At 33.3% G+C, this 11,537-nt stretch overlaps 1 protein-coding gene across 2 annotated transcripts; it reads right to left on the reverse strand.

Moving 5' to 3' along the window:
- Nucleotides 1–1,078: 1,078 nt before the first annotated feature.
- Nucleotides 1,079–9,193, reverse strand: LOC105115424 (Leucine-rich repeat transmembrane protein kinase). 2 transcript variants are annotated; one of them, XM_011012306.1, is made up of 24 exons: nucleotides 8,958–9,193; nucleotides 8,705–8,879; nucleotides 8,500–8,571; nucleotides 8,351–8,419; nucleotides 8,183–8,254; nucleotides 7,728–7,799; nucleotides 7,570–7,641; nucleotides 7,094–7,165; nucleotides 6,906–6,977; nucleotides 6,746–6,817; nucleotides 6,568–6,639; nucleotides 5,833–5,904; nucleotides 5,658–5,723; nucleotides 5,469–5,534; nucleotides 5,349–5,387; nucleotides 5,145–5,203; nucleotides 4,597–4,988; nucleotides 4,302–4,497; nucleotides 3,563–3,709; nucleotides 3,180–3,298; nucleotides 2,758–2,968; nucleotides 2,424–2,664; nucleotides 1,912–2,062; nucleotides 1,079–1,619 (listed from the first exon to the last, which is right to left on the reverse strand). In XM_011012306.1, exons 1-24 carry the CDS (start codon nucleotides 9,082–9,084, stop codon nucleotides 1,236–1,238), a joined length of 3,090 nt encoding a protein of 1,029 aa, XP_011010608.1. In that variant the 5' UTR covers nucleotides 9,085–9,193; the 3' UTR covers nucleotides 1,079–1,235. The 2 variants fall into 2 exon arrangements, with proteins under 2 accessions (XP_011010608.1, XP_011010609.1); XM_011012307.1 differs by lacking the exon at nucleotides 8,958–9,193 and having other exon boundaries at nucleotides 8,713–8,804.
- Nucleotides 9,194–11,537: the final 2,344 nt, after the last annotated feature.

The raw sequence follows: 11,537 nt of genomic DNA on the forward strand, positions 1-11,537 counted from the left end.
TCTTAGACTTGAGATCACTAAGTTATATTATATAGGGAGTGTTATATTTTGATCCTATTATACATTGTCCTAATCAATAGTAACAAATGGATAGATATTGAGTATAATATTAACTATATAAAGGTATTTATGTTATCAAAAGAAAATTTATCACCTTTAATGAATTAGAAAAAATATTTTATTTATTCTCATTGTAATTCATTATACAACGTATAATAAGATTCAAAAGAAGTTTTAAATCTCATTAAAAAAATCAATAAATATAGTGTTGAGAACAAACATAATTTGACATAATAGATATATTTTATGATATAATATCTAATATCAAAACATTATTAATAAATGGATAATAATTATACTGAGAAATTGATCATTGAAAGGTTTTTTGACTTTCCTAATATTTAAAGAATCATGAAAGCTTGCTCGACATTGTACTTGATCTTTAAATATAAATCAATTAATTATTGAATTGATAATGAATTAATTTGTTTAATTTATTTAATCATATTTTATTTAGAATTATCATTTATATATGACAACTTATTAGAAAACTTAATGAATGATACACATAAAAACTATTGATCAAAAATTAAAATAAAATAATTAATCAAGCGTAACTTAACTTGATTGTAAATAAATTTTAGAAATAAAATACTAAAATATAATTAATACAAGAGGTTATAATTCTAGACTTAGAAACAATTAAATAAGGACTTGAATGAATATATTTATAAAATTAACCTAAAATAATATATATGATATTATTTAAAGGGCAATTGATATTTTATTATTTATAAGTATTCTAGGTTTTCCTGTAAATAAAATAATGTACCTTTTATTTCCAATGATAGTAAATAAAGTACATAACACTCTAAAATATAACAAATTCTCTTTTTTTAAAAAAATTAAAATATTTTTTACTAGTAATTTACTTAAATTAATATTAGAAATCAAATATTTAAATACTTTATAATTTATAACAAGTAAATATTCAACAAACAAATCTAATTTTAAAATAATATTTACATGAACTCTAAATATATTTATCAGGACTCGGGCGACTCCTCCTGTCAGTAGCATCCACTCAGATTTCTCTTTGCAATGCTTACCAGTTGAAACAAACTTCAAGAGAATTCGTTCAAAGATGAGACTAGCTATGTTACAAACAAAGAATATACGCTGGGACTTTTCCCACCTCTGCAATTTAGTTCAAGATAATGCTTATGATATAGCATTTACGAATTAGATTTTACCGAACAAACTCTCAGAAGACGGCCGGCATCTTCTGGTTCTACGCCTGAGCTTGTGGAATCAGTACGGTACGACTCATTTATAGACATGCTATAGGTTTGGCTTGGATTCTGCCAGAAGTGGTTTCTTATAGCCTTGTATTTTGTGTTGATTGCTGAAAACCCAGGATCAGAAAGAAGGTCCTGAACTGGAGTTCGGCCTTCGAGCATGCTCACAACTTGAGACATTGTCGGTCTAAGAGTTGGGGATGCATTGGTGCATAAGAGAGCGACATTTAGCATCACCATAGCCTCTTCTGAAGAATACTCTGACCCCAATTCTGGATCGACCAACTCCAAAAGACTTCCTCTCTCTTGCAAAACGTAGGCCTGACAAAATCCCAGATAAATCCAAGTGTATTCATTATTGTAAAATGAGTGTAGGAAGTTCAGCAGAAATAAAGAAAGATAAATGTAGATATAAGTCATCGGTCTTCCTTGGCTGATAAGACAACAGTCTTTTATGAGGTTGAATAATTTGAGAATTCATGTGAAACATTATTATATGCAAAGATTGATAAGAAAACTATAAAATGATTTGTTTAGTATGTGATGTTTTCAAACAAGGGATTATCACTTTCTGACAGAAGGAAACAGAATACTTAAAAGAGTATAAACCTACCCAATCAAGAAGGTAAACAAACTCCTCCTTTGGCCTGTAGTTTGTGTTGCTCTTTCCACTGACAATTTCCAAAGCAACAACTCCAAAGCTATAAACATCTGCTTTGTTGGTCAAGTAGCCACGCATTGCATACTCAGGAGCCATATAACCACTGAAAAATAAAAAAGGTTGTTCAGCTTGCTACACAATCCCTGGTTTTCGTTCTCAAAAAGTCACTATTTAATTATATGATTGTTAAATGACTAATCTTGATTTATGTTGTATAACACTTGGTACAACAAATGCTTGGCACTTTCATAGCCCATAAAAAAAAAAAATGCAATAGGTTACAGGCTCAAAGCCTTGATACCAGTCTACTGGAAAAAAGTTATGTCCGCCACCATATGAAAAATGGGTTTAGGCCTATCTATAAGAAACAGGAGATTTGACTGAAAGAGGGTTGAGACATAAGATACAAAATCACAGATAAAGATTCTTTCTTGAAAATATACAATGTCCTGGTGGAGACTTACATGGTTCCAGCAATGCGAGTGCTGATGTGGGTATCGTCATCTTCATTTAGCTTTGCCAAACCAAAATCAGAAATCTTGGCATTGAGTTCCTTATCAAGCAACACATTGCTAGTTTTGATATCCCTATGCACAATTTTTATTATTGACTCTTCATGTAGGTACATCAAACCTTTAGCTACACCTAGGCAAATTTTCTGCCTGGTAGGCCAGTCCAGTTTCATTCTTAACTTTGATTCCTTCCCTGAAATAATGGGGGGGAAACAATCAATTTTTGAATCCCAATCAAAATGCCTTCGTTCAAAATGCTTCTGATAAAAGAAAGAAATTTTCTCACCAAGAAGAGCACGGGATAAGCAATTATTTTCCATGTACTCATATACAATCATCAATTGGTTTCCTTCAACACAACATCCATACAACTTTACAAGATTCGGATGTTGCAGTGCAGATATCATTCCTATCTCATTCACAAATTCACGGTTTCCTTGCTTGGATTTTGAGGAGAGTAGCTTGACTGCAATCACGGTTCCATCTGATAGTGAACCCTGCATTCAATAATGAAAAGTTCCCACTTAAACTTATGGAAAACAGTTAATAATTAGCATTGCTTTCTTTATTTGCTGCCTTACATCTAAAACTAGAAAGAATCCAAAAATTTATGGAGAACATTTGACCATTTCTTGTAGTTGTTTTTCTACCGCCAACTTGTAGAACATACTTAGGACAGATTACAGCAACTATCAACCATGCACTTACCTTGTAAACAGAACCAAAACCACCCTCCCCAACTTTGTTTTCTGCATCGAAGTTATTGGTGGCAGCTTTCATCTGTCTTAGCGTGAAGAGTCCTGTTTGCAGATCTAGGCCTTTAAGCTCTGTCAGACCACAGTTTTGGATGTCAAAGAGAATATTTAAATGATCATAGCAAAAGTTCTATTATAAGTATCTTTAGGAGAATATCGAACAGAGTATTTTAAGTTCACAGGAAAATGTTAAAGGAGAACATTTAGGGAAATCACAGAAAATCTTCAAAGGAAAATGTAATGAGAATTGAGGATTGAATTTGGTAATGCAAGATTCCCAAAAAACTTGTTATATTTTGTTCCCCTTTATAAGGAGCCCAAAAGAAATACCTATACCTTTATCTGCAGCGGCTTGGCCACAAAGCCAGCCATTTCTCCACATGACACCTAGTACCAGAAAGGCAAGGAAAATTGCTCCAGCTACTGCTCCAGTCACTATGATTACTACATTCCTTTTGCTACCATTTGAAGGTGGTTTAAAGTCTGTGTAAGTAGAGAAACTGCTATCAATGGGTCAATTTATAGTAATGAGTAAAAGAAAAAATCTAGAGAATGTAACTCACTAGATACAAATATATCAGTTAATTGGATGGTTTAAAGCACAGTTGAAAAGTTTTTATCATAAGGCATCAGTGGTAGTAGTAAAAGTACTTCAGTCCTGATTTTGGGAATCGGTCCTCTGGCTTGGGACATTCATAAGTCATTATATTTCATCCCCTAGCCTCTCTAAAACCAATATATGTTTAGCATTTTTAGCAAACCTTGCTGAATACAAATGTCAACGTGCAATTACAAGTAACATAGATCATTATGCCATGTGTACGTATACATTTTTCAGATGCAACAAATGATGGGGACAGAGATGGAAGGACATCAAATATGTGTTAGCTACCTAACCAGAGTGGACCTCATTGGAAGACATTACCAGAAACAAATTTCTCTTTTATGGGAAATGATTCATACAGTGGCCCAGCCAAACTTTCCATTACAGCTTCAGAACTTTTTTAAGTTTAAGCTGTCAACTTTCAACTGCAATGACATTTAAAGTGAAGATGAACTTTGACTCTTGACTTACTCGGGTCTACCGATATAGCTGATATTAGAGGACCATAAATTCCTCTAAGTGGTATGCCTGTTGTCCCTCTTCCAGCCCAATATAAGCGGATCTTTAATGTATGATGTGTTACTGCTGCAATGAAAGTCTTTACAAGGGGTATGGCAACACCTCCAGCCTCATCTTCAATATTAAAATCTTTCAGAACCAAATTTCCCTATATTCACAGATTTGGCACAAGTAATAATTAGTTAAGTATGGACATAAAATTCAGGCATACTCATTTCTTTAGGATCGTGTGCAGAAGTTTAGTTACCTGGATGTAAACATCAAATATACGCTTCCCAAGACTAGATAATGAACTGTCATTTGTGAAAATAATCTCAGCAAAGTGAAGTTTTACTGTGTAATTCCCATTCATGAGGCAAAGTCCGTAGTAAGTGAGAGAAAGGGGAGAAACACGCGCTGTTGTGTATAGTTGTGCAATGGTAGCAGAGACATTGGATATAGCAGACTTGTTGGTTTTAGTATAGGCGTCTGCCTCACTGTCATCGTCCATGAAGTTGCCGGTGCTACTAAACGCCCATTCTTGGCTTGGATGGGAGTAAAACATAGAAGCACCCCTTGGTTCTTTATCATCTTGGTAAGTGGTTTTGCCATCGACAGTTATCTCATTTCCTCCACAGTTAATATGCAAGGAATAGTGTTCTGACAAATATTGACAATATAAAAAAGGATTCAGATAGAGATATATTTACCAAAAGAAAATAAAAACAGAAGAGAAATGGAAAACTAGTTAAATCAACTGATAGGGAGGCTTCTCCCATAGACATTGTGGAATAAAATGTATTTTGGGCTACTCACGTTGATTTCGGGAAGCAGAACATGGAAAGTTTTGTTTCAGGCATGAATGGGCTTTACTTCTGCAACATATATTGAGAAAACGAAACTTCAAGTGATTATACTGACACATGATGTTAAATTCTTAAATAATGATGAGGAGGAGAAATGGAAAAAATCCTTCAACGTCTTATAACAAATAATTGAATAGGGTTTCAAAATTCTTACGATTTAATTGTTGATGGCGAGAAGCCCTCCACTATGTTCCTGCAGAAGTGAATGAAATGGTTCACTGTTAAATATGAGCTTTTTTCCTAAAATAAGAGAAACATTTTAATGATCACTCACACACTCCCTCGTGAACATTCATCTGGACTTGAACTTTGCCAGGTGAAGTTGTTATAAGAAAGATCCCTGAAGACACCAATGGAAAAACTTCAAACCGTTATCATCTATTAAGTTCTGGAAGATTGGAATAGAACTTTGTGTAGGATAGAACTTCAAGCTGGAAAATGAATCTGGAGGAACTAGACATACACATTCTTGTTTCTTTCCAGAAGCCATGGAGGAACAGACCCAGTGAGCTTGTTTCCTGTCAAGTACCTAGAAAAATTAAAGATGACAAATATTAGGCTACTCAGAAGCTTACGGCCAAGAAATATATGAAAGAAAGAAAGAAAGAAAGAAATATACACACACCACATCAACTTACAGGAAATCTATTCTTGCCAGTCGGATAAATGTCGAAGGAATTTCTCCTCTGAGGTTGTTGAAGCTGACATCTCTACATTGGTATGAAATAAAAGTACTTAAGAGGGGAAAAGAGGGGGGAGGCAACTGAATAAATGAGAGGAAACTATGTGGTGCAGCTTATATCAGTTTTCAGGTTCTTCACAGCGCATATGTCATTTAGTAAATTGGGTGTTTCCATAGCACATAATTGCACTTCCGACTGAATGCTTAAAAACAGATGATCAAATTGTTTTCGAGAATAACATTTGAGCCAGTGATTTATTAGGAAAATCTTAACTTTTGAAAGCACATCATTAAGGTTCGAAGAGGCACACATTCAAGTTCACTGCCAATTAGTTTTGCAACATCAGTATCAAAGCTTGAGAGGTGATAGTTTACGATCCATAAGATGCCACACAAGGATGATTGTCCAAGTTCAACTATGGATGATCAGGGCAATTCAATTGCATTGGATGGACCGAGACCTCAAGAACCCCAATTCTATAGAAGTGTTCATCATTTTTAAGATAGCAAAAGCCTATATACTATTCCAAATATAGTCCATGAATCATGGAGGTTCATTTTATATTTTTTAGTGACACCCAAAACATTCTGGGAATTTTCAATAAAATTTCTTGAGAAAGTGAATGATAACTATATTGACAAAGATTGTTTTGAAAGCAAATCATTACAGCCTCTATATGGAACCACTTACAAGTGCTTCAGTTTTTCTATCTGACCAACGTATTCTGGGATCTCTCCATATATTAAGCAGTTTCTCAATATCCTGCATTTTTAAAATTTTGGTCAAGTATATATTATCTATGTCAAATACAAATCAAAGAAAAAGAGTTATAGCAGAAAAAACACATAAGATTAGAGCTCCAACTCACAATGTTTTCATGGATTCCATATCATTCAGTGGTGGGAAGGGAGACCCTCTTCCTGTTAAGTCACTAATCCTCCTACAGGCATCATTGAACAGAAAATATGCTGTAAATAAACACATTATATATACATATAAGACAAGATGCAGATATTCTGATTGCTTACAAATCACTTAGTTTGGTCAAGGAAGCAATGCTAGAAGGTATGGGCCCCTTAAGAGAGGTACCCTGTATATGCCTGTAATAAATATATTAACAACAAAAGTATCCATCAATTATCAAAAAAAAAAAAAAAAAAACCAAGAAGAAGAAGAAAGAAAACGGAGCATAAAAAGGTAAATGTTGGAAACTCACAGTTTCTGAACCTTTGTCCATTTACTTATGAAAGTAGGTAGCTTTCCTGAGAAATTATTATCATTTATCCTCCTAAAAGGTGCCAAAGAAATACAAACTCAGAGAGTGCTTTGAAAGTAGTATTGTTTACCATAAAATTCAGATAAAATGATGAAGAGCATTACACATACAAAAAACAATATTTAAAAGAATCCCAATAACATAATTTCCACTGAATTTGATCACCATGCATGGTTAAATTATCCGCATAGAAGATTGAAAGATCTAAACAATCCCAACATGTTAAATATGAGTATCCTGGCATCAAAATCAGCTATATTTCCTGTGGAGAAAGTTGATTGCATATCAGATGCGGCAAACCACCTAGCCGAGGCAAATCCAAAGATGAAGGCATAAAAAATGCCAAGTAATCACTGTTTGTTTGGTTAATAGACCTGTGAAATCAATTAAAACAGAAAAACAAAAAGTCTGCTTACATATCTGTCAAGTTGACCAACTTGCCAAGTTCTGCAGGCAACTCTCCTGTCAATGCATTTGAGGAGAAAACACTGGAGATAAATGACACTAAAGTTAATTTCAGTATATGATACAATATCTAGAATCAATAAGCATGGAGATGAAGAAAAGGCATTACAGTTTCTGTAAATTGACCAGTCTTCCAATTTCAGGTGGAATGGGTCCTGAAAAATGATTTCCTTCAATACTCCTGTAACAGGAATGGATGTGTTAATGGCACTTCACAATAAACAGTCTGAATGATTCAAATCCATACTTAAATCCTCTAAAGCCTAGCCAAGGACAGGTCAATCTGCCAACTTTCATTAAATGAACTGTTCACATTGTCCTCTTGGCATGCCAAGGTGGTCAGAGTCAGACAGCCTCTGCCTCAAATCAATAACAAATGAAATGCTTTTTACTACAATTAGAGAACCAGAATTAACAAAACTTCTTTAAAATGTTTCCAATCTTATCTTTAATGATTTGACTGGCAAAGTTACAGCATGTAAACAATGAACCCTCAACAGATGATTCACTGCCTCTAAAAACCATAGATGATTGCAGACTCAGGGAAAAGAGAACTCAACATACAGGTTTCTGAGGGTGGTCATGTTGGTGAGGACTTTCGGGAATGGCCCAGACAACCGATTCCCCATAACAGAGCTGCATAGATAGGTAAGGAAAGTACGAAACTTCAGGTTAACCATCAACACTGAATTGAGAAAAGAGTTGAGAAGAGGATGTGGTAGGTGCCCTTACAACTCCTCCAAGCGCAAGGTACCCCATTGGGGAGGTATAACACCAGTGAAGAGATTGCGGCTAAGGTCCCTGCTTAACAATTGAGTGCATAATCAACAACGGCAATTCAGTATAACGAAAACTTTAGAGATTTTTTATATATTGCTCACAGTCGTTTAAGGTAGCGAAACTTGGAAAACTCCGGTGGAATGATTCCCGATAGATTCTGAGACTTTAAAGCTCTGCAAGATATTTCTACAGAAATATTAGAACACATAGCCCAAGACATCCTTCCAAGAAATAGACTAAGCAAAACATTACTTGAACTAATCACACACAGATCACTGGATTTGGTAGAGGGAAGAGTAGTAGTACATGCTTACTAGGTGGCAAGAGGAATTGTTGTTGAAAGAGCAGTCACAAGTGACACTGTTCTCGAACCCTTTCCTCTCATCCAAAATACTCCAATTCCCTTCTCCACTGCATGGATCCTTGTTGAAATCCCAGTCCTTCTTCCCCAGCTTCTTCCCTATTTCTCTTAATACCCTAACTGCAATGCAAAACACACACCCCTTAATTTGTACACGGGAATGAAGAAATTGCTGTTGTATTGATTACATTACATTACCTTCTTGGAAGTGGAGCTTAGCTGAAGCAGAAGCTGCAAGTCCAAAGGAAATGAGGGTGATGGAACAAATGATGGATACTTGCAGGAGCAGTTGTGGACTGCTTGCCAAATTACAAGCACCCCCCATCTTCTTCTTCTTCTTCTTCAGCTGCGGTTTGCTCAGAGCTCTGCTTGCTTGGATAGGGACCAGTAGTGTCTTGACGGAGAGAGTTGGATAAATAAAGAGTTTTTATCATAGTTAAAAAAGCAAAAAGTTGTGTCTTCTAATGGACGTACGTAATGAGCCCCGACAGTGACAGTGACAGCGACAGTAAGACCATAGCACAACTTTGAACTCTAATTTTTAATTTTTAATCATAATTTACTAAAAAATTAATGAATAACTTATATTATAACAAGAATCTAGACGAAAATGATTTGTTTTTTCTTCTTTCCAAGATTAACAATAATGTACATGATTTGATTGATGAGTTGATTTTGACTTGAGTTGGTCAAAAGTCTCTAAACTACAAAAAAGATATTATAACCTTAACGCGTTTTTGAAGCTCTGCGTCGGCACTCGTGGGACGACGATGGGGCCTTTCTATTCAGGCCATTATTTATTTTTGTGTTTTAAAGTTTTTTAAAAAAAATAAAAAATATTTATTTTATTATTAATTTAAAAAATATATATATTTAAATTAAAATTACTGTAAAATTAATTTTTATACATGAAATTTAAAAATATCTATACATGCAATCCATGCAAAAGAACAGCGGTCGCAATAATGGCCTCTAGGAGATGCTGGTCGGCAATCTTCTTAATTTTCTACTCTATGGAAGCACAGCAGTCACATCTTGTATCATCAATTGATGCATCATGTATGGCTGAATAACATGGACCGGCATCGATCGTGTAATATATATATATATATATATATATATATATATATATATTTTTAAAAAGAGAAGAATACATGCTATAACCTTAATTTGTATCTAAACCTTGTGACAATCGATCCACTGCTAGAATCTTCTCTTCTATGATAGCAGTTTCTTATGTTCCGTCAAGGAGGCACAGATGTAGAACGGCAATTTTAGGAGGTGGGGCAAAATAATATAAATATATAATAAAATTAATTAAGATCTACAATGTCCAAAGAATCTTAGGAATTAAGATTGATATTCTTGCTTGTCCTCTACGAACTTTGATTGTACTAAACTTTTAATGTAAGATAGATCAATATATCAAGACATTCTGGTCAATAGATAATTTAATATTAAAATATGAATTTTCTCATCTAATTATTTCTAAAGCTATATTAGTTATTTTATTAAGTCCTCAAAATTATTTTTTATTTAAAAATATATTTATTTATCTATTTTATTATTTGTTTCATTTATAGACTTGTTATTGTTTCACGGTAACGTTAAATTGATGTCTTATCTCAAGTGTAGGAGTATCAAAGTAATAAATAACCTAACAAAACCGTGATCGAACCATAGGAAAGTTAACTATATAAAATATAAATAATAATATTATTATAACCATAGGAAGGTTAACTATATAAATTATAAATAATAATAATAAAAGTAAAAACAATGATGATGATGAGGAGGAGGAGGAGGACTTTGAGTTGTAAGATTAATGTGAATATCAAGCAATGATAAAAACAGTTGTCAAGGTTAAAAGATTCACTAATTATATTTTATATAAGTATAATATAAACTCTTTTTATTACTTCACTGAAAACTATACATAAAGGAGGTCTCAATTGGATGATTTGTTATTAGTAGCTTATTATAAATTATTAACATGATTATATTAATTATCTTATTTAAGTAACATCAAACTTTTACATATAGTCAAGAATTCATGATGCTAACTTATGTTAACAACAAATCAAGTTTCTTTTATAAGACAAGTGTAGATTATACCATATGGTTGGCTATGAAAGTGTCAAGTATTTGTTGTACTAAGTGTTATAAAGCACAAATCTAGATTAACCATTTAATAAATGAAATATTAAAAATTGATAAAATAAAAATGATAAGACATATTAATAGCAAACTTTCTTGGATGTATGCATTGAAGTTCATATTGAATTTATATTATACATATCCTAACACCATTAGTGAAACCTTTTCACCTTGACATATTAAACATAGCTAAACATTATGAAGAAGAGAAACATAAATAAACAAGATGAGAATATAATTATATAAGTATAGTAAAGAAGATGAAAGACATATATAAGATATTAATGAAAATATAACATGAAATAAAACTAAAACATTAAGATTAGAAAGAAAGAAAGTAAGGAAATGATCATGATCTGAAAACCAAGATGCCTAAATGCATGATAAATGCCTTTTTTTATAGGCCAAAATTTGAAACTATTGATTTGTTGACTAATTGTTGAGTGGGTGGCCATATCTTGACTTAGTGACAATCTTTATCTTCTTGTCTGAACAAAACGTCATTGCTAACATCAGAATTTAAATAGATTGTCCCTGTGAAAGTTCTAAGAAATTTTATGAAATTTCTAACCAAAAAATGTTTGGACTTCTAGAACTCGAGATATGGGCTGAACACTGAAT

The sequence above is a fragment of the Populus euphratica genome, unplaced genomic scaffold (assembly GCF_000495115.2).
Source record: "Populus euphratica unplaced genomic scaffold, PopEup_1.0 scaffold696.1, whole genome shotgun sequence".
Taxonomy (NCBI): domain Eukaryota; kingdom Viridiplantae; phylum Streptophyta; class Magnoliopsida; order Malpighiales; family Salicaceae; genus Populus; species Populus euphratica.

What these genes read in the sequence shown, in the direction of transcription:
- LOC105115424 (XM_011012306.1), bottom strand. Translation starts at nt 9,084, where the DNA reads ATGGGGGGTGCTTGTAATTTGGCAAGCAGTCCACAACTGCTCCTGCAA. An exon ending in TGGACAAAGGTTCAGAAACT is followed by an intron (nt 6,978 to 7,093) that starts GTGAGTTTCCAA and finishes TATTTATTACAG; the next exon opens with GCATATACAGGGTACCTCTC. An exon ending in TTCTGCTTCCCGAAATCAAC is followed by an intron (nt 4,989 to 5,144) that starts GTGAGTAGCCCA and finishes AATATTTGTCAG; the next exon opens with AACACTATTCCTTGCATATT.